The 26593-nt window shown below is 32.4% G+C and overlaps 3 protein-coding genes across 3 annotated transcripts; all 3 read right to left on the bottom strand.

Moving 5' to 3' along the window:
* Positions 1 to 1628: 1628 nt before the first annotated feature.
* Positions 1629 to 8223, bottom strand: LOC146958328 (uncharacterized). Its single transcript, XM_085739827.1, has 15 exons — positions 7688 to 8223; positions 7472 to 7594; positions 6250 to 6391; positions 5970 to 6178; positions 5160 to 5218; positions 4929 to 5023; positions 4433 to 4535; positions 4239 to 4333; positions 4106 to 4168; positions 3436 to 3511; positions 3253 to 3361; positions 2913 to 3025; positions 2775 to 2833; positions 2200 to 2305; positions 1629 to 2023 (listed from the first exon to the last, which is right to left on the bottom strand). Exons 1-15 carry the CDS (start codon positions 8082 to 8084, stop codon positions 1886 to 1888), a joined length of 1887 nt encoding a protein of 628 aa, XP_085595953.1. The 5' UTR covers positions 8085 to 8223; the 3' UTR covers positions 1629 to 1885.
* Positions 8224 to 9499: 1276 nt separating this feature from the next.
* LOC146958329 (Protein kinase superfamily protein) lies at positions 9500 to 13967 on the bottom strand. The gene is made up of 5 exons (XM_085739825.1): positions 13662 to 13967; positions 11801 to 13176; positions 11090 to 11270; positions 10506 to 10959; positions 9500 to 9996 (listed from the first exon to the last, which is right to left on the bottom strand). The coding sequence occupies exons 1-5, from the start codon at positions 13907 to 13909 to the stop codon at positions 9652 to 9654; spliced, it is 2604 nt and encodes an 867-aa protein (XP_085595951.1). The 5' UTR covers positions 13910 to 13967; the 3' UTR covers positions 9500 to 9651.
* A 1379-nt stretch (positions 13968 to 15346) lies between these two features.
* Positions 15347 to 19860, bottom strand: LOC146958330 (protein FAR1-RELATED SEQUENCE 5-like). The gene is made up of 3 exons (XM_085739826.1): positions 19715 to 19860; positions 16187 to 18344; positions 15347 to 15905 (listed from the first exon to the last, which is right to left on the bottom strand). Exons 1-2 carry the CDS (start codon positions 19743 to 19745, stop codon positions 16318 to 16320), a joined length of 2058 nt encoding a protein of 685 aa, XP_085595952.1. The 5' UTR covers positions 19746 to 19860; the 3' UTR covers positions 15347 to 15905; positions 16187 to 16317.
* Between the last annotated feature and the right edge of the window lie 6733 nt (positions 19861 to 26593).

Genomic DNA, 26593 nt, shown 5'->3' on the forward strand with positions numbered 1-26593 from the left:
TGAATATAAAGGGCAAAGCTGTGATAACGATACTAGTCTTTCTGCTAATCTTTTCTATATGGTCAGAAGATAGTTGGAATTGAAAAAAAGATATTGTTAAGAGATATATACATGATTTTTGCAGTTGTGTGGGAAACACTTCTTTGGTTTAATAAAAACTTGTTTGCATATCTATCCAAAAAAAAAAGAGGTGTGGTTGAAAATTGCAACCATTTTTTGCCAACTCCAGTTGATCTTTTTTTGTTTAATTGAACTGAGATAATCTCTATTTTTTGGTCAAAGAATTGAGATAATCTTTATTTCTCAAGAAATTAAAGATTTTTTTTATTTCGGAGAAAAAAGAATACAAAGGAGCGGTTCTGCTTAATATGTTTCCAGCTCCAAATACATGACATGGTTTTATTTAACATAATGCGTGGTTTTATAAAGTAACATTTCATCTGAAACTATTTTCATTCCGGTGTGAATAATCGGCTGCGAGAAGTAAAAAGAAAATAATTTTATCAAAAAACAAAAGTAAAGAAAATAAGATAGGAAAGAGAAACAACATAAGGGTTTTTAATGAACAGTTAGTGAATTTGATACATTATTTTAATTTTAATTTAGATATAAAATATTTTAGTCCTTGTGTAATATAAGGAAAATGCATATTAGTTTCCACTGCAATTTTGTCCATAAAAAGATATTCATCTCTCTTGAAAATGTATCAAACCAAGAAAAAAATTATTGTAATACTCCCTCCGTTTCAAAATGAGTGTCGCTTTAGCCAACTGCACATAGATTAAGGAATGAAATGAAATAATCATTAGACATAACACTTTTACTAAACTACCCTTGTTTTATATGAAAAAGACAAACTTAAAGTTGCATTGAAAATTGTGTGAGAAAAAAGTTCGACTATTTATTGAGGGTAAAGTTGGAATAAAAAAAATTAAAGTTGTAATGGAAATGTAAAGTGACATTCATTTTAAAACAATTTTTTTTGACTAAAGCGACACTCATTTTGAAACGGAGGAAATATCTAATAAGTTAACATAATATTATCGTACTAAATGACTATAAATTTTCCCTTATTCCCAACTCAATTGATCAATTCTTGATGGTTTTCATGGATTCACGCAGTTCTATTATTAAAGCCATCAGGTTTGGATGGTTGCTCAATTGGCACTTCAAATTGTTCAATCGATCGGGTAGTAACTTCCGATCAGCTTTTCTGTGTAAACCTCAATCGGGTCATAACTCCCAATCGTTTTTTCCCAAAAATGTGAGCAGTTTTGTTAACCATGAGAGGCAGACCAGACTGTATAAATGAGACAATTTACAGAGTTAACCATGAGAGGCAGCTTTTCTGTGTAAATTGTTTTCTCAAAAAAACAATTTTTTTTTTTGTACGATCAAAAAAACAATTTTGATCTCCTGTTCTGATAACTCATGGCTGTTTCAATGCTGGGCCAGACGCCAGAGGCAACCCAGACTTAACAAATGAGACAATTTTCATATAGTTATCAGAACAGAAGATGAAAATCTTGATTATGATTCATGACAGCCATTATAAATTTATTTATAAAGAGAGAGAAACCATTGCCAATGTTAAAACCAAATCCCTATGGTGACCTATCCATTCCAAGTGAAAAAAATGATAAATATATTTAGTGGTATAATTATAACGTATTCATTTCACTCAAATTACTGAACAGGATATAGAAAAACACATACAAGCAAACTGCATGAATATACACATCCTAGCTGTAGTCACAGAAATATACAGAGTTAGCAGCCATATACATTATAATGAGCAAGAGAGCAATAAATTACAACATAAAAATCCCATTTAACCTAATTAAATGCTCGCCAAAGAATGAATGAACACTCCAAGAATGGAGCACTATGATAGTAAAGATGTTACTCGGACAGAGTTATCAGCTGAACCAGTCAAGAAAATAGGCAAGGTCGGGTGCCAATCTACAGCAGTGATAGGAGCACCGTGAGAAAGTGTTCTCCAACCATTCAAATGACCCTGAACCTGGCAAGACAGACAGACACTGCCACTTTCAGATAACTAACGAGATAATTAGAAACATTTATACCAAAATTTAATTCCTTTTACAAGTCAAATTAAAGTGCAAATAAGTGAATTATAATCCCTTCTAAGGGAAGGTATAATCACGATGGATGCAGAAGAACTCAAGAAACATCAACCTGATATATGGGTGCTCTATCTGAACTGGATGTTACCAAGAGTCTCCTCCCATTTGCATCTAATGCCATATCATGTCTGTAATAATTTGAACTGGGGTAACAGTACCTACAAAATGTGAAAAACATCAAGCTCAGAATTAGTTATTCAACCATATCTAAAAGCAAGGATAATGGAATGAAGATACAACATTATCCCTCATATAGCATGAATGAGCTCAAATATTCTCATTAGCAAAAAAAAAAGGGTCCTACAACGCCACAAATGCATTGGATCCGATTGTAACTAATGTGAATCATGTGATTAGATCCATCTCCATAATTTGAATTGTTGCGTGATTTTATACTATTAGTAATTATACTATTAGTAATGTTCTAAGTAAAATATACACATGTGTACTGTTTGAAAATGTGTACACATTTTCCTTGGTAAGAAAGGCGGTCCTTAGAAAAGGACCAGCCATTATGAAATCCCTTCATTTCATTTATCTAATTTTGCAATCTTTGGATGGTATTGGCACAAAAAGAAAAAGGAAACATTATGAGTTTAATCATAAGGTGTTAAACTAGAAATATACCTACTACAGTCTCTTGACCACAAGATTTGGCCTTGATTTTGCAAGCTCCACTCAAAAATCTGTTAACGAAGAACCCATTACTATGAAGTTTACAATCTATTTCACAAACATGAATAACATCAAATTAATAGTACTTGCCTTCCCATCAGAGCCGAGGCTAAAAATGCTAGTCTCATCTGGTCCAAAAAGAATAGAACTGATGGAAGAATCATGTGCAGGCCAGCCAGTGATTTGTAGACCAGCAGACATGTCTTTTGGATTGTTAAGGATGACATGATTTTCAAACCATGTGACCCCATGCTACTAGTACATTCAAACTACGTTTTCTTATCTTTGAAAAGAAAAATAAAATCGCAACATTTTTATTTCATGTAACTTCTAAAATCTAAATACAAGCTATAAACAATATTTACTTAATGAATGAATCACAAAATAAATAAATGCACAGAAGCAACCAAATGAATTAAATTAAGGATACCAAACATGTGAATCATTCCATCCACAGCAGAAGCTGCTAAAATTTTCCCATTGTGGTTGAAACATAGAGAAGTAATTGCCGGTGGATCTTCTCCAAGAGGAAGGACTGTCTTTATGGAATCCAAAATTAAACATAAACATTGAATGACAAAAACATAACCACTATATACAAAGAAGCACATACCATGGCTTTCCATGTCTTCATGTTCCATACAGTCAGTGAGGCGAAACCCAGGTTGTCAAAATAGTTAGAACCAGACCTACACAGACAATATGGACCTCATAATTCCTTACTAAAATGAATCAACACTTAACAGTGTACTATTAACAAAAAATAATCAACAGAAAGGTTGTTCATTTAGAGCATAATAAAAGGTGGAATACCCTAAACCAGCAGTGTTTTACCATACTTTAATTATTGTGCCCAAAATCAAAATAGAAAATGTACATGATAGAAACCAAATTAACAGAGAACAGAAAATTAGGATTATTGATTGAAAGGGAAAATATTACCGAAGATTAACCCCCGTAATCCAAACGCAAAAGCTCTCCTCAGAGAAAAGACATTTCTCTCTCTGCCCAAACCCTAAGGTTCTAACTGAATAATGATCTAAGATACCCCTTACTCTCTCTTCTCATTCCTTTATAAAACCAACTCCACTTTCTTTCTCTCGTGTAACTAACTCTCCCTCTAAGTGGGCCTTGAACATTTGGGCCTATGTGTACAAATTAAAGCCCATCAGTACATAACTGGACTAATATCGTGTTAAACAGAGGATCAATATTCAATTCATCAAATTCAGCAAATCTACCATTACAGTAAAGAACTCAATAATAAAAATTGTGATGCATACCCTCCAGATGCTGCTGCAGACACAAAAATAGGTTCAACCGGACTGCACTTTATGTCCAGTACACTGTAAGATCACATACATGAGTCAGACAGACGAAAGTAATACACATGAAAAGGTTATAATTAGGAAATACCTAGGAAATGCTTCTGTTGTGTTAAGGTCACAAACAACTCTTTTAGCGTCCACGTTCCATGCCTTAATGCAAGCATCGGATGTACCTATTAGAAGCTTTTAGCAAGAGGAACAACTCAATTATTATAATTTACAATCTCATATAATCAATAGAATTGAATAATTTCAATCACCATGGAAAATCAACTCACATACCAATCGGTCTGATTTGCATTCCCAGTCAAGTGACAAAATTTCAGTGCCACAATATATGGTTGCATTTCTAGAAGCCGGAGTTGATGCATCATATGTCCATATCCTTTATCAAAAGAAACAAGACCAAATTTTTTGAGATTTCATTAAACTAAAAGGGCGTTACATATATTTTGAGAAAGGTAAAGAAAAAACATTGCTGAAAATAACCATTATAAAAGGCTGTTTCCAATTTCCAAACTAAAATGTAGTGCCAATAAACTTTATATCCATCTTCCATTTTTTATAAGCATTTCAATCTTTTATTTAATTTTTATACGTTGTTGACGGCATTGCTCTTGATACATCCACACATAAGGTTATAAATAGTGGCAGATGATTGAAGGCTACAGCCTAGCAATCTGCAGTCGAGACTAATAATTAGATAAAGACCGTCCTACTTTTCCAATTAAGCAATAATCTTGATGTGTTTATTTACATCACCTCCCAGAGAGAGTACCTGGCAGTTCCATCTAGAGAAGCACTGGCAATATTGTTTCCAGACGCAGAGAAGCGGCACCGGCTGATTGGACTGGTGTGCCCCAAAAAAGTTTCCTACAATCCATAATGATTTCATATTTACACAGATTCCATTGAAAACCTACTATGTTCTTGATAGTTGAGAGTAACACGAAAATGCAGAACAAAGGGGGAAATAGAACACCAATAAGGCTCTATGCACAAATATTACCTGGTGCTCTACTTTGACCTCAGCAAAGTCTTCTTCACCAGACAATTCTCCATCGTTTTCTGCCACAAAATTAATTGTTAATTTTTTAATTCCAAAAATATAATCAATGGTCACTGATATTGCAAATCTCAACCAAAATCCAATTTATTCAGCATACATAAAATTACCAATTTATTCAGCATACATAAAATTAGATGTGGTTTGGAAGGATAAAGTGCATCAAGATTAGGAGCGGTCAAGTTAATACAATGCATCCAATTTTTCAGAAATAATAAATAATAGAAAAAAATTTGATTGTTTCTTTGTTTCAATGCTAAATAAAAAATACAAAGCTTTGTTGTTTCATTTCCATGAGTTCTGCAACTGAATCAATATTTTGCAGGGTCCGCAACTAACACCATCATTTGAAACCAAAACATACTGTCTCTCCTCGTTCAAAATCAATATATTATTTCAGAGAAATTCATGCTTACAAGTTACAGCAAGTTGCAGTATAAGCAATATCATCATTTGTCTTAAGGTTGTATACATAGTCATATTGCAAGACGATTTCATTTACTTCTCAGAATTTACTAACTAACATCTAACACTATCTACCTTCTCCATACACTTAATAACTAGTTATCTTGTTAGAACAATAACTCAACATAGAAGATGTCAGCACATGAATTTTAATAAGTCTATCGATCCATAGAAAGTAGTCATCAACTTGCTTAAAAATCAAATACAAAAGCAACTACTAAATACCACTTCACACAGAGGAAGCGGCCTTGAAGTATATCTGTCTGCCTATATGGGGACTGTCATGACCTTTTAGAGTGGTATTGCCAGCTCTGCCATGTTCCAGATAGTCATTCAATATGAAAGTTGAATCATCACCAGACTTGGAGCTTATAAACTCGGACTGAGCATTTCCAGGTTCACCCACAACTATATCTTGGTCAATCTCTGAAGAATCTTTTGATACATGAGTACTTTCTTCGCGCAAATTGCTTGATGAGCTAATACTTCCTTCCATACTTCAATCCAAATTAATTAGAAAGGTAAACATGTTTCATTAGACTCGAGTATTGAATAAAAAAATGCTTACCTTCTAAACTGCCTTAATTGAGTTTCTTTCTCATTGAGTAAAGCCTGAAGTTCTGACAATTTGATGTTTAGCTGTGTGATATCTCTTTTGAGTATGTTGGTAGAATTCATCTCTGAACTAATCTTCAGTAGAGCAGGGAGACGTGATTTTATTAAGGATAATTACAGAGCGACTTGATGAAATTGTGAATTCAGAAGTCATAAGAAAATCAAATCAAAAAACATATAGGCTTTGACGCACTTTTGGTCCCTCTATTTTTTAGAAATGAAGTTTTGGTCCCTCTATTTTTTAGAAATGAAGTTTTGGTCCCCCATTTTAAAAAACAGTTTTTTGGTCTCCAATTTCACTTTTTTTCTTCTTTCTGAATTTTCCACCCCGTCCCCATTTTCGGGTAATTTTTGCTCATACAGCCTATTCACTAATGACGCTGCGGAGCTTATATGGCCACACAGAATATCCATGTCAGCAAAAAGAGGCCTAATAAGTGTTGCCATGTCATTATTGAAAAGGCCAAATCAACAAAAATGACCCAAAAATGAGATGAGGGATGAAAATTCAGAAAGAAAAAAAAAAGTGAAATTGGAGGACGGTTTTGAAAATCGGGTTGGGGGGAAGGGGGACCAAAACATCTTTTTTCTGGAAATAAGGGGGCCAAAATTGCATTTAAGCCAAACATATATTCTATAGAAAAGTTGTATATGTGAGACTGTGACACTCAGGGTGATGAGTGATCACCAATGTAAAATGATGACAAGGCACAAGCAATAAGTAGCTCTTGAAAGGTTTTTTCATAAAAGAACACATGAACGAACCAAATTTACATTGGAATAAGAGGGATTGTAAGATTGAATTTATTCCTGCCATTCAAACTTAAATTTGGTTATTCATGTATCCCTTCACAGCTTCACCTAGAAACCTTCTACAATCATTTTGTCCATCCCTTTGCACCGGAAATCACTCTCCAGACGGGGTTGTACCAATAAACACCCTATATTTATCTATGTGGAGTGCTTCATAGCAGTAGCACAACATTGCATCAACCTATTATTAATTTTGATCACACCCTTTAACCTTCTTTTAAAACTATTAACAATTCTAAAACCAGATATTTAGCAAACCATATGTACCTAAGAATCTGCAATTACACCTGAATCACAAAATATCAAACTTAAACAAGAGAAATTTTTGTTTTTTCCTTCGAAAAAGATGTTATGAAGGATATGAGTAGCATTGAAGATCTCACTAAAGAAATTTCTAACAGAAAGATGTAACGCCTGACTCCACTCCTTCCCGAAAAATACTCGAAATTGAGGATCCAATTGTGGATTCTTCACATAAGGAATCACTGCAATACAACACAAAATCTCATGATCACACTCATAAACTCAAATTTCATTACAAAATCAGAAAAAACAACAATGCAAACCCAAAAACGCACCAAACCATTGAGTCCAATCCTCCTGAGAAGAACTCTGCAACAAATCAGAACCATAAACATCGAAAAACTCAACAATTTTTTCCCTCTTATTGGATTGCAAAGCATGAACAACGTAGAATCGTAGAATGGAAGCTTCCAATTTGGAGAATGATGAAAGGAGTGTGGATTGGGAAGATGAAGAGAGATAATGTTTGAAAAAAGAGAGAAGTGAAATCAATTTATCGATGTGAAAATTAGGAATGTAAATGGAGAAAATTAGGTCGAGAATTTTATCAACGTGAAATGATTTTCCGACGTCGGTTCGTAATTCGGTTTCGTAAGATTGGAGTGTGGTGGTGAATCCTCGGAAGACGAGAAATTCGCGGACTAATTCTTCCGCGTAATGCATCTTCTCCATCTTCGATGCGAATTGAATTGTGATAGGGTTTTTTGTTACGGTGGATAGCGGCGGTGATATATAACAGATGTGGAGGTTTTAGGACATCACGACGGTAAGTATTTGTTTACGGTGGTGGATCAATGGATACACATTACATGATGGCACGTGATAACAGAGTGGTAGTTACTATTGGTGTCAAAAAAAAAATTTAACAAACTATTGACGTCAAAAGTTGATCTTGAATAAATTAACGTTGTAAAATTAATTTTACTTGAAAATTATTTAAATATCAAATGGTCTATGTTTAATTACATATATGAGTTTATCAATAAAATTAGTTTTTTTTTTTTGGTGGCAGGGGTTTGAACCCGGACCTTGCATTGTCCCCACCAACTGAGGTAAGCTCACGAGGACAATAAAATTAGGTTTAAAATTAATATTCACTAGTTCAACAATAAAATTAGGTTTATAATTAATTTTAGAATCAAAAGTATCAAATTTTAGCTTCGAAGATAGAATTGTTGTTCAATTGTGATTGAGTTAAGAAGATAATTGCATTTCTTTGATTGACAAAGCTTTATAAATTAAGAAAAATACTAGTTTTTGTTAAAAAAAATAAAATAATAAAGTAGTTAATTTAGTTTAATTTTTTCTATATGATTTCATTTAAATGTTTGATGTAATAAAAAAAATAGTTACATTTGTTAAATTATCATTTCTTTTCATTTAATTGCATATAAGAACTTGATTGAAGAACTGTTTTAGAGTAATAGATTCAAATAGAATAAAATTTGTTAGATTTTGCTTATTTTTTGGTTCACCAAACATACTTTTTTATCCTTGTGTTGTACCTCCCCTACCCTTTTTGTAACAAAGCTTCAAAATTCATCTATTTATACAAGTTTTTTCAACACATCTTTTTTTTTTTTTTTACAAAAAGGGTAGTCGAAGTGCAAGGAATTCTAAGGAGATCACCCATCTTAGTAGTACTCTCGCCCAAACATGTTTAAGTGCAGAGTTATGATAGTATCTGATACATTAGCGTTGGTATGATAGCACGCTTAACATATCTATTTATACAAGCTTTTTTTTTTTTTTACAAAATCTATTTATACAAGTTATACAATACAACCGTAAACAAAAAGAATATAACCTTCCATCATATTTTTTCCCCCTTAAATTATACTCCCTCAGTTTCACAATAATTTATCTATTTGATCATTTCACGTGTATTAAGAAAAATATATAATGAAAAGTATTGGTGTATATATCTAAAGTAATTTTATTATGTATTGGTGTGTTTATCATTATCACAAATGTAAAGTAAAAGATGTTTAATTGAGAGTGTTGTAAACAATATAAATTAGAGCATACAATTGGAAAGAAGAAAAAAAACAATGAATGTCTGTGCTGAAAATTGAAAATATCAGTTATTTCAAACAAAATTTTGTTGCAAAAAAATAAAATTATTTTAGGACAAAATGAGTTTTATTTTTGGATGGTACAAAAGAAAAATTCTTAGCTTTTGAAGAAAGCAAACAATTACAACTTCAGCTCAAAATGTATCTATGCTACCATTTATACACTATCTTGGTGACATTGTGGAATTGCTACATGTTGCATGAGATGTAAGATGACTGGTAATGGTGAATGAACTATAGTGGTTATACTCTCTTTTCATAGCTTTGTAGACATGGTCCAACCCTTCCTCAATTAACTCTAGTACTGTTTGTGGCATTGGTGGCATATTTATGCTATTAGAACCTTGACCTTCAAGTAATCTCACCACTTCTCCCATTGGTGGTCTCATGGAAACATCATCTTGTATGCACCAAAAGGCAATTTTTAAAGCTCTCATTAGCTCTTCTTCATCAACTGCTCCATTTAAGTTTCTATCTGCCACTTTGATTGCTGATCCATTTGTCATCTCCTATAATAACCAAACATTATGCTATCAGTATTTTCAAGTGGTTGGATATGTATATGTCTAATGTTCCTAGGAGGAGAAACAAGAATAAAATGCCAGAATGGAAAGGTGACGTTAATTTAAATTCGAGTAAATGAGCGTTTTAGTTATTAAAATTGTAAGTGTCGGTCAATTTCGTCTATAGAATTTACGAGATAGCAATTCAGTCTCATTAATTGAACAACTTCGGTCAACTTAGTGGTTTTTCTAAAATTAGCACCACAATTTTAAATGTTTTAGGTCTATCTTGATGCTTCAAGAGACTGTTCAAGTCAGTATGTAAATCTTTCACTGGTTTGGATAGATGTTTACTATAGAGATGTTTTGATTGAGGATGAAATTGATTGATGTTCTTTAACTTAAGGGACTAATTAGCTATGACCTAAATTAGAGAAACTAGATTGCTCGACAATTACAACTACGGTCCTAGGCCGAAATGCTGATATACTATAAAAGAAGCATATGAAATATACCTTGTAAGCCCAACCAGGATAGAAGAAGTCTTCTGCATCAAAGGACAAGTCAAGATTTCTCCTACCACCAATGATTTCTAAAAGAAGCATACCATAGCTGTAAACATCTGCTTTTACAGTTATAGGTCGATTACTAACCCATTCAGGTGCCAAATAACCTCTAGTACCTCTAACCATTGTTACCACTTGAGAGTGATCCCTTGCCATCAATTTTGCCAGTCCAAAATCAGATACCTTAGGACAAAAGTTTTCATCTAACAATATATTTTCTGGTTTGATATCACAATGTATTATCCTATTTCTGCATTGCTCATGAAAGTATGCAATCCCCTGTGCAGTATTTATGGCTATATCGAAACGAGTTTGCCAATCTAGCAATCTATCTCGCCCTCGATATGAAGGGAAGATCCATTTATCCAATGAACTGTTCTTCATGAACTCATACACCAGAAGCCTGCCAAACAAATATTGCTCAAGCCAATTAAACCATTGAGATTTTACGTCTTATGAATGAGTTAAATTCAATTCAAGCAATATTCGCTTGATCAGGTAAAGAATGATAAAATTGTAAATATAGTACACACCTGTGTGGTCCCTCAGAACAAAAGCCGCATAGACGAACCAAGTTCATATGATGCATAGCGCCAATTGTGTTTACTTCAGTGATAAATTCTTTCTCTCCATGAGGCAAAATCTTGTCAAGTTTCTTCACTGCAATTAGAGTACCATCTCCTAGGCTTCCTTTATACACACTTCCAAATCCACCTAAAAAATATATAAACTGTTAGCAACAAATTCTACTGAAAGCCTAACTTCTCTCCCTGTGACACATCAATCAAAACAGTCCCTCCATTAAGTTCAGTCATTAGACAACATCATGTAACACGTTAAATGAATATGTGACGATCCACGTGGACTTCACATCAAAATCACGTCTCCACATACAAAATTGACTGTTATTATTTTGATCAGCAATAGCCTAAATGTCACTCTTCCCCATATTTTAAAACCAAAGTAACTCCTATGCGTTATCCTAAAATAATTATAATAAACAATTTTGTCCATGAGGATGTGGTAGTGATATGGATTATGGAGTCCACGTGAACTACATCATCTTCATTTAATGTGCCACATCATGTTGTGTAACAATTAAACTTAACATAAGGACCACAGTAGCAAAGTTGCCGGTGCGTAAAAATCAGAGACAAATTTGACCAATCATTTCAAATTTAAAGATGAAATTCCCTATTCACTCCTTCCTCTTTACTATGAAATTCAATAAATGATACACTCACCTGTTCCTAGAAGCTGCGAAAAGTTACTCGTCCTGATTTGCAAAGCGCGATATGTAAAATTCACTGGAGCACCTGATAAGACCAATGAACTTTCCATTTCTCTTTTTAAAGTTCGTTTTCTATGAACACTGTAATAAAGTAACATACATAGTAAAAAAATGAGAACAATCATTCCTAAAACAATTGGAATAATCACAGCCTTCTCCTTAGCCCTCCCCATTCCATCAGAAGAACTATTAGACCTTCCATCTTGTCCTTCCGGTGTCCATGAACTATTGGCTCTAACCTTCACAAACAAAGTAGAACTTGTATCTTCAAAACCACCAAAACTTAAACTCCTCAATACCCAACAAAATGGTCTCTCCTCATTTAGTCCATAAACAGAAGCAACGCAATCACAATCTGATAAACATGCATCACCGCATTTTGATAAAGAAGAAACATCATTCTCACTAAAATTAGCTATTATTGAAGACTCAGAAAAATAATAATTAGTTTGCTGCACCATTGAAATTCTAAACTTTGATGTCATGTTTTCATTTTGGCCATTAGTACATTTTCCAACAAGAGATGAATTCTCATAACACTGTCCATCTCTACCAACTTTAGAAGTTCCTGGCAAACAAGTGCAAGATGCATTTGTCTTAGTTCTATCCAATTTACAAACTCCATTACCACAAATTCCTCCAATATCACATGGATTTGAAACTGCAGCCCATTGTGTCACCCATTGTTTCGATCCATTTACGTCTTCCCAACGATATAACCTCAAATTTCCGTTCTCTTCGAGTGTTAGTCTCCGAAGAACGGTTAACGGCTTAGACTGATGAATTGCAGAAGCCAAACCTGCATCATCATTATCATTCTTATACACATAAACTGCACCATCAGATGAATCTCCATATACAATTCCAAAGCTTCCGGCTTGATCCAAAACCGCAATAACTTGGCCGGTTACATTGGAAATCTCAGGACCTTGCCAATAAGAATAGTTAGCATATGATGATTCATTTTCATCCAAAGTTTGGTAAGTTTCTGGAAGATTGTAAGTTAGTGCAAGGCTTAAGGAAGTTGGTTGTTGAAGCATTTTGAGAGCATAGTAGCCACCATGAGATGAAGATTTTGGTGATGTTAATTCTGAAGAAACTGTTAGAGGCTGGTTTGGAAGGAGTGTGTTAGAAGGTTGAGAAAAACTCTGCCATATAGGGTGGTTGTTTATGTTGTGAAGGATGAAGTTGCCTGATTCTGACATGGTTGCTGATTCTACATTAGCATTTGAAGTGTTTGTGGCCCATATGGTGATTTTTTTGTCTATGAGAATAAGGTTTCCTGTTGTGTCAAGCTCCAAAATTGCTTCTTTAGATATAGGAGAGTTTCTAATTGGATTAAGAAAGAAAATTCAATACGTTAGAAGAAAGATGAAATATGATGAAAACTCAATATAAATAATATTCATAAAATTTTAATTACTTTTCTTTTTGTAATATTCATCATCTTTGTCGATGACTAATCTCCGCTGGATAATTTTGCTAGTCATCTTTAATAGAGTAGTGGAGTCTTTTCTCCTAACTATATTTTTTTTCATCTACAAAGCTCGAATCCAGGATTTTGCTTAGGGGACCCGTGTCTAATTTTACTCGGACCAATGTAATGTTGGTGAAAAAACATCAACTGTTTAACAAATTTAATACTACTATCAACTTTTTTTAATCTTGTGATTTAGTGAATAGAGTTCTATATTATTTAGTGACTGATGCAGTATAAATTAATATTAATATTTAATCAGTTCATTAATAATATATGCAAAAATAGAGTATGATAGTGCAGAAAGTAGTGACGATGATACTAATAGAAGCAGTACCTATTGGGTGACCAAACAATAGTTCGATCTCCTGGTAGCCTAGCAAACCAAATGCCCAACGTGAACAAATGGTTATCAGTTTTTGATGGAGTAAACCCCATAGCAAATGTACCATTATCAGAAACCCAAACTTGGTCCTTACTAGCCAATAATCTAGACCCCAACTCAATCTGACTCGAAATGCAACTACAAAAACTCACCAATAACAACGTAACAACAACACAATAACACGTAAATAAAGAAGCCATGACAAGCTACACTTGCATGCTAGTGTGTTGTTCTTACTATTACTGAAAGAACCAAGCTAATTAACTAAATAGTTTGGCATGGTGTTTTATATATGGGACAACGTCATAAGTGTATAGTGTTTTATTTACAGAAGAAAATGATAGAAATTGAACACGTGGTTAGTGGTGGGTGAACTATAAGTTTGAAAAATGTGGGTTTATGTGTGGTCGGCAAAAGGTATATAATTTGATACTATATGGTGGCATGGCTTATTGATTTTTGTGGTCTTTCTTCAAATGGTAATTCAGGTTTGTGACTCTGACTCACCAAAAGAGTAATGCTACACAATATTGACACGTAGTTGTTGCAACTAATAATTTGCTAATGATAAGGTGAATTTGTGCATTTCACACTTCACATTTTGAAAAAGAGTGTCCTTGCAACATTTTGTATTCACCGCCACCGGCCTATACCAAATTAAGTGTGGTCATTATTAAGCAACTAGCTTGCTCATGTTCATTTGTTTTGTTAACTAGTGTTCTTAAGACAGCTAGTTAGCATGATTCATAAATAAATTAACAATCGAGTTTGAGTATAGTAGTTAGAATAGTTAGAACAAGCTAGTCTTTCACATTGGATCGGGCAAAGAGCAACCCGGTGCACTAAAGCTCCTGCATACGCAAGGTCCGGGAGGGGGCCCCACCATTTGGTGTATTGTACGCATCTTTACCATGTTTTTACACAAGAGGCTGTTTCCAGGTCACATTGGATCGAATTAAAGTTTAAATTTCAATCGAAAAAGAGATGATATATTTAATGTTAGCGACAGTTTATCAAATATAATTGACTTTAGAAAATCTGAACATCTAGCTGGAAATAGACTCATTGTCAAAAATAATTCGAGGATAGTGATTTACACCCAAAAAAATTATTTGTTTGAATTTTGAGATTTAATGATGACTATTGTGTAAGATTCAATTATTGACTATTGATATTTGATGACTCAGACCATATTGACTTAAAACTATAGTTTCAATTTTGGGAGAGAGTTGATTTTAGAATTATAGAGTAAATTTTTACATATTTATGGACAAAGCATTATAGTCAACCGTGGTACTTGTAGTGATATCACTTGACTTGGAATGCATAGGCCATTTACAAAAGGAGTGGAGCCGTGAATAGCTGGTGTGTGAGGCTTATGTTCTGCTGCATTTTTGGATTACATGACAGCATATTGAAAGTGATCACTGCAGAGTTGCAGCATACTGCCTTGTGCTTGAATTAATGTATTAATTCGTTTAGACTTTTCCAGAAAACTTTTTCCAGAAAGAGATGGGTCTGCAAACCCCCAGAAAGAGTTCTGTAATGAAAGAATGCCTGTAAAATTCATACATGATTTTTTTTCTTTGGAAATCTAGAATTTTAATTTCTTTCTTCTAGTACACGGCAGAACAATGTCAACAAATGTAAGAATGTGTCATAAAGTAAATAATGGTGAAAACACATATGGTAGCATGCTGCAAGCATGCTAACACCAAGAAAATATAAGGCACACGAAGTCCCACAAGAGTGGGAGAGTACAAAGATTACAGGAAAGAACATATGCTACCCAGAATGATGTCCACACCACCACATCTATTGAATATAAAAAGTAAATTAAAGTTGCCATGATATTGATAATTTGATTATATGGAAATAAACTAAGCCCTCATTATAGTATAACTAGATACATGTTGTTACCACCTGCACCCAACCTATTTCCAGCTAGAAAGATATCTCCAAATAATGGTCCCATTCAAATGCACCAAAAGAGGACTGTGACCAAAGAGTCGTTTTACTACCCAATGCTTGTCCTCAGCAATTTCAATGTCAAAAGGATTTTCCACAGTAATAATTAGTATGACAGAGAAGAAGATATGACAGCAAGAAAACATTCATATTTACAAAATATAACTTGAGATCCCATTAGTATGATCTAACCCAGAATTCAAACCATTGTTATGCTTCCATAATTTCCTACAATGTCAAGTAGTAACAACAATACTGTTAGGAACAAAATAGTAATTATAAAAGATTTCAAATAAAACAATGATAGTAATATCTCTTAATCAACCAAATTAGAAGCTTAAGCATTAGAGTTTGAAAATTGACCATTGATAATATCGCACCTAAAAAGCATGATGTATGACATAATCAATTTAGCATGGTTAAAATGAAAACTTCTTAAAAAAACATGGTTAAAATGAAAATTAAAAACTATTGAGAGATAAAAAGCTTGAGCGTTTTGAGATACCTACCTTGATTTAAACTTGGACATCTACGTTTGTAATGAACCTTTTTCTTACAATAACTACAAGCAAATGAACCTGTTTTAAGCTATTCCAAATTGCCTTTCACGCACGAAGACTTGGGAGGCTGAAGGAACAGCTTAAGATGTCAAATTAACAAACTCCTCATTTGATTCTTCAAGCTCTAATAGATCAAGTTTTGAAATTGCATTTTGCAAACATTGAATTGCAATATCATGATGTTTTTTTGACCATGAAGCTCTTTCAGAAAATTCCAGTGAACGAACCATAACACTATTAAACAATGAAGTGCTAGAAGCTTTGTTTCCTCCTTCAAATTCTTCAATTGTCAATCCTTCAAATTTTTCTTTCTTAGCATTTCGGGTCCATCGTTGTAGAACATACTGTGAAGGGAGATAACGTACCTTTTTCTTTAGGAACACAGTTAAGATATGCCTACAAAGAATACCAAACGATTCAAACTTTTGACAAGTACAAGTTGCTTCTTTTGAAGTTACATGAAAAGTCACATGATATTTAGGCTTCTCTTTGTAAATTTCATGAACTTTGTATGTTGCCACTTCATCAGAAAATTCAACTTTTTCTGTGGTAAACATTTGAGAGCCAACCAACTCATCTTGAAATATCTCAAACAATTTTCCTGTATAAATTTTTGAAGCTTCTTCTTCCATGGGGTATAAAGTTCGCAAAAGTGGTTTTGAATTCATCGTCTTGACAGTTTTCTCCCTTTCCTCGTTGTAACGTGCATCAAGAGCTTTCTCATATTGTGTCAGAAACTTGCTCAATGGAGTACTTGAATTCAAGAAATCCTTAAAAAACTTATTCATACTTTCACTCCTATGAGTGGTAGACATTCCAGCACAAAAATTATGATGTACATATGCAGGAATCCATTTTGATCGAATTGAGTATATCTTCACTAGCCACTGATTATCTTGCAACCCGTATTTATCAATCATTGCTTCCCATTCAGACTCAAATTCTTCAATTGTGATAGATTGGTGACTGCACTTGTAAAAATGATTTTTAAATTCACTGTGTCCATGATAGATCTGATTCATGTGCTCTGGAACTTTTTCCTCAATATGCCACATGCAATAATGGTGATTAACCTTTGGAAACACCCTTGCAACTGCATTGGTGATAGCAGTGTGTTGGTCTGTGATAATAGTTTTAGGGCAAACCCCATTCATTGCTTCTAACCAAGTACTTAGCAACCAAACAAAACTCTCTACAGTTTCATCCCACAAGAGAGCACAACCAAAAAGAATTGATTGTTGATGATGATTAACTCCAGTAATTGGAACAAAAGGAGTTTTGTATTTATTTTTCAAGTATGTTGGATCAAAAGTAACCACATCACCAAAATATTTGTAAGCAACTCTAGACCTTGAATCAACCCAAAAGCAATTAGTTAATTTTCCTTCGGCATCCATTTGAAACGCATAGAAAAACCCAGTATTCTTCAACTGACAATTCTTAAAGTATGATAACATCAATTGAGCATCTCTGTTTTCAAATTGTTTTTGTCTCTGTACACTTAAGTAATTGATAACATCTTGTTGGCTAGATCCAAAATTATCAATACCGCCACTTTCAGTGCATAAGACAGATGTTGTTTTGCCTAAACCAGATTCATCAAGCACATCAGTAAGTGTCTTTTGCACTTTAGTTTTCTTTCTATGTACGCGAAGAGACTGTGCACTTCTAGGAGAAAACAGCTGGTGATTATGGTCACTTACAAATCTAGAAACAATCCATATATCATTATTTTTCTTTAAATATAACCGTGCCTTGCATCCCACCCTGGTTTCATCATGTGTAATAAGACTACTATTTCCTTGTTTCACATACTTTTTGGCTCGAAACCCCTCCTTGGAACAAAGAATTTCTTGACCAATTATCATACCGTTTGTTCTTGACTTAGTAACACGGCCCATGCGGAAACTAAAACCTTTGTTCTGAGCGTACCTTGTGTAGTAACTCTTTGCTTCTTCAAATGATTTAAACTCCATTCCTTCAATGGGCTCTAAGGGGGGCTCTGATGGTGGTTCACTATTGAGAGGCTTCACATCAAGAGCACTGACATGTGTATCATTTAAGACAACCATGGTAAAATCTCCATCCATATCTGTCATCTCATGACCTGCCATAATAACGCAAACAGTATTGCGACTTTTAAACATGCTATTAGAAAAGAGGTTGCTCTGATAAAGCCAGAAAAATGGAGATTGCACTGGCAAAGCTAAAACATTAACTCACTGTGCAATCAAAAACCACTACTTATTCAGATTGATTTTCTTTGTTTAGTTTATTTGTTGAAACCCATACTGTATTTGTTCTGAAGTTCATAATGTTTCAACCATAAAGAAAAGTTCATCATGTTGACTATGTAACTAATAACGATAAAATGGTTTCAGGTCTAATTTGAAAGATAGCGAAAAAGATAATTATAAAATAAAATTGAATTTCAGAAGAAAATAAAACACACCAAATTTACGGGATGACGAAAAAATGATTAACAATATAAAACTTTGAGAAGTATATACCTAGAGAACAAATAATAATTAGAAGCAATTTCAATCAAAATACCCAATAAATCATAACCATTATATTTAGGGGAAAACAAAATACACCTCCTTAGCTTAGAAGCGGTCCACGACTTTGACCAGATTATCTCCAAAGAAAAACACAAACCAAATGTATGAGATAAGAAAACATTGATTAACCATATCAAACTCTCAGACTGCTAAGTGACAAAGTTTAAGAAGAATATACCCTGATAACAAAACTTGAGACAAAAATAAGTGCTCTTTTAAACTATCAGCAGAATACCAAGTGAAAAAGATTTTTTTTTTTAAGACAAACCCAATAACCCACAAAACATGAGCCATATTGTGCATTCTTTTTAAGACATTTATGTTGTTGTTGCCATAGCAACAAGCATCAAAAGAATGCACAATATGATAATTGATAATCAATTACACCTCATGATCATGCCCACAACAACTGTCGCTATTTGTGCAAAAAAAAAAGTCTTATTAATGAACAGAAGATCGTTGGTTGTGTGTGTACTATACTTGACACGACAGAAATTAAGGAAATAAGAATTTCATCTATTACTGAGTTTTGAATCCCACAAAATTAAATCCCAATAATTCATCGAAAATACATGAGTTGTTTAAGCAGTTCTCTGGTGTACAATGCCTGCATTACTGGTGTGTCATTGCATATTTTACGAAATCCATTTGTGCCTATGTTGCTCTGTTCTACTTCAAAGAAACTTCATGTTCTAATAATCAAATAGTGAACACATTTCCATGGCTATTATTATTTGAATAAATTAGGGTTTACAATGTTACAAGATTACAACATCACTCCGATAAGAACAATATTCAACAACACTTAAATCATTTCGTTAAAAAATGTCTACTGCAAAACCTTTAAGGGGAAACAACCAGAAACTTGAAAAAAAAAGGGGTAGAATGAAGAAAAGAGGAGAAATTTGAAACTTACAAGGTTTTGAGTGCACCGAATCGTCTTTCATTTTCTCGTCGGTTCGGTGGATTGCAATTTCATAGAAGAACCCTAGAAAACGAAACAACCATCAGTTTGAACTTGACACAGTGATGGTAATCTGCAATTTCAATTTCACAAAATCTGCGTTCACTGTCTTTATAACTCGGTTATTATATTTTCGTGTTTCACCTGAACTTTACCAAAATTCATGGTGAAAATTAAAAAAAAATAAATTAAATTCAACTTTTTTTTGCACAATAGGAAGACTAATTTATCTCTTATGATAAATACCAATTACTACTAATTTAGATTTTTTTTTTGAGAGGGAGATATTAGTTTTTTGTCAATAATCGAGTGTGGTGGTGCGCACGCTGCAAATATTTAAGGATGGAAGCGTTGTTCGTTTCCGTATCATCCAAGAAATTTGCCGATTGCTTGTTTTGGAGTGAGAAGTGAAGATTTGTCTTTCTTATCATGAGGCGAATTCACTTGCAGACGCTCTTGCAAATATGGGTTGTGAGCAAGGGCGGACTCACTAAATGGCTGAGTGTGGCTATAGCCACACCGAAATATTACCCAATTTTTTTTTTAATATATATTGGATCAAAAGAAGTAATTATATACTATATTTGTTGCTAGAATATCACAATTTGATGCATGCCTAGCGGTATATATGTGCTTTTAGTTGAAGGCGCGCCTAGGGTTCAACTTTTAGTGGAAAAAAAAATTGCTATCGATTAAATTAAGTTTTTAGACTTGATCTTAATGCACTTAAAGTGGTATGACAAAAAGAATATTTGAAAACTTACACATATAAGTAGAGTAGTCGCAGTTCAAATCTCAATCATGACATCTGATCTAAATTTTTTGGTATTTTTATGAATTGAACTCAAATTTATGGATAAAAGAATGATATTATTTTTTTACACAATAGATGATAAATAATTTTAATTGGATGATTTTACACCTATGTATGAAAATTAGTTAATTAATCTATTTTTTAAAGAGAAATTAAATTTTATTTATTTTTAATTAATTGACTAAAAAGATTTTGGGCTTTGCCCTCTCTTGTAAAAACAAAAGGGTTGAACAAATGAGTAAATTACTCCATACGTCTTCAAAGATAACGATACTAAAACATCATATTCTCATGTTTTACAATACACAATGCTCCATTTTTTATTTTATTTTTGTTACAATGCTCCATTCAAATACGCAAAGTTTTTTTTTGAAGGAGAAATACGCAAAGTTATATGTTTTGTTCTGAATTTATATTATTCTATTAACTTTTGAGAGAAGAGAGATATTTATTATTCTATTAACTTTTATTTAGCCTTGTTCACTATCATATCTTCCATCTTTCTCATTCAAATATAGTTCATTTTGTCAGTCATGTTGCGTTTGATGTTAATATATTCCTCTTAATTTTTAAAAAGATGATGCACTTTGTTATTGTTGTTGTGTTTGTATTATAACCTCAAATGATAGGTGGACTGTAGAGAGACCTACTTCGAAGCTTAAAAAATAAGAGCAATGGATTACAACTCCATTGATGGCCAAAAAATCGATAGATGAATTGGAGAGAGAAAAAAGTTATTTTGGTAAAATAAATAATTGTTTAACATGGTTAGAAGGAAGTTAACATAAATATACATAAATTGGGATCAAAATATATAATTCAGTATATTTGAATGGAGGATTATGCATGTTTTAAAACATGAGATGAGGTGTCTTTTTTTTTTTTTGTGCACATGAGATGAGGGGTTGGAATATCTTTAAAGGAACGAGAGAGAGAGTAATTTACATATTAGTACAAAATTTTGTGCATGTCAATTAATTAACGAGATTAATTCACATGCATCAGCTTTAAAACTTTCAACATGAATCAAGTGATTGAGTTCAAGAAATTAATAAATTTTGAAAGAACGAGTTCGATTATTTGATACATAAATTTTTCCTCAAACTTTTGTATTTGCCGAACTTTAATTTATTCCCATGAGAATCTTATGATTAACAAATAAAAAGTTTTTACCATGTGCATCCAATTACATTGCACAAAAACATCACTTTTATATATATATATATATATATATATATATATATATATATATATATATATATAGGGTTATGATAGAAGACACCTTTTATGAAGGTGTCTTTTATCAAGTTACTCTATGAGCATTTGCGAAAAGACACAAACTTACTTTTATGAAGGTGTCTTTTAGCAAAGTTATAACTAAAAAGTGAAAATCACACCTTAAGGTGTGACTTGTTAAAAGACACCACCAAAGGGTGGCTTGTAACAAAACCCATATATATATATATATATATATATATATATATAGAGAGAGGATCCGTTGACATCAGGTGTTAGTCAAAAGACTTACATCAAATCTCAACAGTTAATTTTTAATGAATCTTACGGTTGAAATTGTATGACAAAATAACAAACAAAAACTTATCCCACTGGATCTCGTTTGAGAATTTCTTCCTTCTTCTTTCTTTGGCTTTCCTTTACCACCGCATAGCAAAGAAACTATCGAGCACTTCTAACATGAAACAGTTCCAAAGTTTGGCACGTTAGGAATCAATTATGATTTTCGCATACCCAAAGAACCTTTACAAGCACCTGGATATCTCAATTCTTTTACAGTGTGTTTGGTTTAGAAGAGAAGTTGTGAAGAGAGAAATAGGTAAGAGAGAGTATGAGAAGAGAGAAAGAGAAGAGAAATAGAGTAGATTTAATGGATTGTTTGGTATAAGAGAGAAAGAAAAGAAATAGAGAAGAGAGAAGTGTTGATGATGTCAAAAAGTACAAAAATACCCTTGAGATAAAAAATCTCACAAAAATATTTTAATTGATTAAATTACTTTTGTTTAAATAATTAGATTAATCCCTCTAGAAAATTAGATTAATTTTTTTTTTTTACAAAACAATTAGATTAATTTAACTAATTATATTAATTAAAATACCCATTAAATAAAAAATAAAAAAACTCATCTAGATCTCCCTTCTTCCCACATGTTATATATCTCGTTGTCCCCTCCCTCATCCCGAATTGGAGCAAAAGATTTACAAAACAACCAAAAGAACAATTCTTATCGCAATTAGAAATCATGGCTTTATGCTGCATAAGAATTAAGCACCATCTTTTAAATGGGTTTGCATTAAATCACCCAAAACAAAACAAAAATAGAGCTTTCTATGTAGTGTAATGGTTGAACGACACTCAATTAAGCAACGGTTGGTGCAGCAGTAGCACAACAACAATATGGAAAAAACTATGAATGAATAAGACAAGAACAAGGGTAACAATGGAAATAAAAAGGCAGAGCTTGTTTCTTCCCCCTTTCTTCGCGGTTCAGCAAGGAAACAAAAAAGCAGTGGGGCCCGCGTTTTAATGATCTCTCTCAGCAATTTCTTCTCAAACCAAACAAGAGAAGTTGGCTATCTCTCTTCAATTTCTCTCTCACCAACTTCTCTCTTCTCTTTTTCACCTCAACCAAACACAGGCTTAGGGTGTAGAATCTACAAGTGATGTTGGCTTGATTATCTATTCTTTAGATTATTAGGTAATTAATGGGTTCCATTATTTATCCGAGGTTGCAAGGCTTTTCACTGGTACAAGAATTTTTCGAAGGAGATTTGCGATCAGTTGTAATGTGTTTTATTAGTTTCTTTTGTCTATACAATTTCAACAGTAAAATTCATTCAAATTAACGGTTGAGATTTGGTGTAAGTCTTTTGAGTAGCACCTGATATCAACGGATGTTCTTGTGCAATGTAATTGGATGCACATGGTAAAAGCTTTTTATTTGTTAATCATATGATTCTCATGGGAATGAGTTCTAATAATTTAAAGTCGGCCAATACAAAAAGTTTGAGAAAAAAACTTATGTATCAATAATCGAACCCGTTTTTTCAAAATTCATTAATTTCTTGAACTCAATCATTTGATTCATGTTAAAAGTTTTAAAGCTGATGCATGTGAAGTAATCTCGTTAATTAATTGACATGCACAACTCCCTCCCTCCCTCCCTCCCTCCCTCTCTCTCTCTCTCTCTCTCTCGTTCCTTTAAAGATACTAGTTTAGACACCCGGCGTTGTCCGGGTTAGATATTAAATAAGTTTTATAAGTTTGTATGCACGAATACACGTGTCAGTATATTACATTTAATTTATTTAAATTTACAATTATAATAATATCATAAAAATAAATATAAATGATGAGATGAATGTCCAATGCAAGAATAAAAAGTGTAACAAAATCAATAATGAATTAGTCCAAGCGGTAAGAGTTTTGGGTCCCTTTAAACATGTGGTCATGGGTTTGTTTCGTGGCTCATGTGTATGAGAGAGAAAAATCGATTGAAAGGAGAGAAAGTGGTTGAAATATATATATATATATATATATATATATATATATATATATATATATATGAGAAATAATAAAATTGGTGTTTGACAAACTTGAAGAAGAAAAAATGTTAGATGAAAAGAAGGTTTGGGTTTCTGCTTGTGCTCAAAATATATAAATACGTGATTAACGAAAATTTATTTATTTATAGTTAACATTTGCATTAGAATATGCTGCTAAAAGATAACATAATAACTAATCAAGCCGTTTTTTTATCAATAAAAAAAGTACTAATCGAACCTTTTTTTTCCTCAAACATAAAAACTAATTGAATGATACAGTGCTAAAAGATTAGTAATAACTAATTGAAGCTTCTTTTCCTAAAAACAAATAAACAAATTGGAGTCTTTTAATTATAAAATAAGATCGTATATGTAAACTTTGTTGAAAGTATTATGCGTAGTTTGTTGAGATATTTCTGCTATATAAAATATTAGAAATTCAATAAAAATTTAAAGAAAATATTGAGTGGGTAAGATCAAAATGTTGTTGAAATATTTATGTTAAATAAAATAGGGTTAATTAAGTTTTTAGTCCCTATAAATATTCACGGTTTTGTTTTTAGTCCCAATAAAATAAAATCACATTTTTTAGTCCCTGTGACATTTTCCTTAAGCATTTTTGGGACCAAAAATGTTGATGGAAATTTTTTATAGGGACTAAAAATGCTAATGGAAAAATTTTATAAGGATTAAAAATGCTGATGAAAAATTTTATAAGGAGTAAAAAGTATGATTTTATTGTATAGGGACTAAAAATAAAATTTTGAATATTTACAGGGACCATTTACTTAATTAACCCAAAAAAATATTGGTTTTTAAAAATTGAAAAAATAATAAAAATATTGAGAATGAATGTGGAAGTGACATGTGGCATAAAAAACCTTACTTTATATATATATTATTACCTTATATATATACTATTGATTGATTGATTGATGTGTAGTTTCTTGAGATATTTCTACTACATAAAATATTAGAAATTCAATAAAAAAATATTTAAAAAAATACTGAGTGCATAAGATCAAAAGTTTGTTGAGATATTTATGTTAAATAAAATATTGGTTTTTAAAAATAGAAAAAATAATAAAAATATTGAGAATGAATGTGAAAGTGACATGTGACATAAAAAAACCTTATTTTATATTGATACTATTGATTGATTGATGTGTAGTTTGTTGAGATATTTCTCCTACATAAAATATTAGAAATTCAATAAAAATTTAAAGAAAATACTGAGTGCATAAGATCAAAAGTTTGTTGAGATATTTATCTTAAATAAAATATTGATTTTTAAAAATAGAAAAAATAATAAAAATATTGAGAATGAATGTGGAAGTGACACGTGGCATATAAAACCTTACTTTATATATATACTATTGATTGATTGATTGATTGATGTGTTGTTTGTTGAGGTATTTCTCCTACATAAAATATTAGAAATTCAATAAAAATTTAAAGAAAATACCGAGTGCATAAGATCAAACGTTTGTTGAGATATTTATGTTAAATAAAATATTGGTTTTTAAAAATAGAAAAAATAATAAAAATATTGAGAATGGATGTGGAAGTGACACGTGACATAAAAAACCTTACTTAATATATATACTATTGATATTGATTCCAACCTTTTGATCCCAATTGAATTCGTTGACACCAGATGTCAAACTTTAGTTTGACACCAATTCTCAACCGTTGATTCTTTTTAATCAAAGGGTGTGTACTTATTTGCTAAATTAATAGCGTGATCTTTTTTCTCTGGACTCACAGGATTGCATACTCGTTTTTGCATCGGTTGTTACCTACAACAGGGTTCGAATGACCAACTATTCATGTTTCTTCTTATTATAACTGATCTCAAATTCTCAATTACACTGCTCATCTCCTTATTCATAGCCAAAGGGTGTGATCTTTTCTCAATTTAATTTAAAGGGATTCTTATGTGATCGATTCAAACCATTTTCTCACAAATTCACAGTAGTTGCTATGAAATCATGTTTATTCTAACCAAACTCAATTAAAAAACACTCAATTAAGATATATGGTTTACATCAGTTTCAATCCATACGTGAAATGGCGGAGAACAAGTTTTCAAGAAGCAATGAATGAATATCATTACGGTGGCGGTGCAATCAAATTGAGTTTTCTTTTCTAAACTCATAACACTGAATCAAAAGTAAGGATATCGTAAGTCCATTTAAAAAGTTATCATTAGCCTTTGATTAAAAAGAATCAACGGTTGAAGACACTTGGTGTCAACGGATCCTGACTCATATATATATATATATATATATATATATATATATATATATATATATATATATATATATAAGTTTTTCTAGAAGACACCTTTTATGAAGGAGTCTTTTAGCAAGTTATTGTATGAACATTTGTTAAAAGACACAAATTAATTTTTATAAAGGTGTCTTTTAGGGACACCCCTAATATGGACCCTTATT

This window comes from Medicago sativa, chromosome 1 (assembly GCF_051527215.1).
Source record: "Medicago sativa cultivar Bolivia chromosome 1, Bolivia_mono, whole genome shotgun sequence".
Classification (NCBI taxonomy): domain Eukaryota; kingdom Viridiplantae; phylum Streptophyta; class Magnoliopsida; order Fabales; family Fabaceae; genus Medicago; species Medicago sativa.

Excerpts from the sequence above, each read along its gene's own strand:
- LOC146958328 (XM_085739827.1), bottom strand. The coding sequence starts at position 8,084 with ATGGAGAAGATGCATTACGCGGAAGAATTAGTCCGCGAATTTCTCGTC. Across the intron at positions 2,834-2,912 it reads GCCTCGGCTCTGATGGGAAG|ATTTTTGAGTGGAGCTTGCA; the intron begins GCAAGTACTATT and ends CTTCGTTAACAG. Across the intron at positions 2,024-2,199 it reads ATAGAGCACCCATATATCAG|GTTCAGGGTCATTTGAATGG; the intron begins GTTGATGTTTCT and ends CTGTCTTGCCAG.
- LOC146958329 (XM_085739825.1), bottom strand. The coding sequence starts at position 13,909 with ATGGCTTCTTTATTTACGTGTTATTGTGTTGTTGTTACGTTGTTATTG. Across the intron at positions 11,271-11,800 it reads TTCGCAGCTTCTAGGAACAG|GTGGATTTGGAAGTGTGTAT; the intron begins GTGAGTGTATCA and ends TATATTTTTTAG. Across the intron at positions 9,997-10,505 it reads ATCCTGGTTGGGCTTACAAG|GAGATGACAAATGGATCAGC; the intron begins GTATATTTCATA and ends TGGTTATTATAG.
- LOC146958330 (XM_085739826.1), bottom strand. The coding sequence starts at position 19,745 with ATGAAAGACGATTCGGTGCACTCAAAACCTT. Across the intron at positions 18,345-19,714 it reads TTCGGTGCACTCAAAACCTT|GTCATGAGATGACAGATATG; the intron begins GTAAGTTTCAAA and ends TTATTATGGCAG.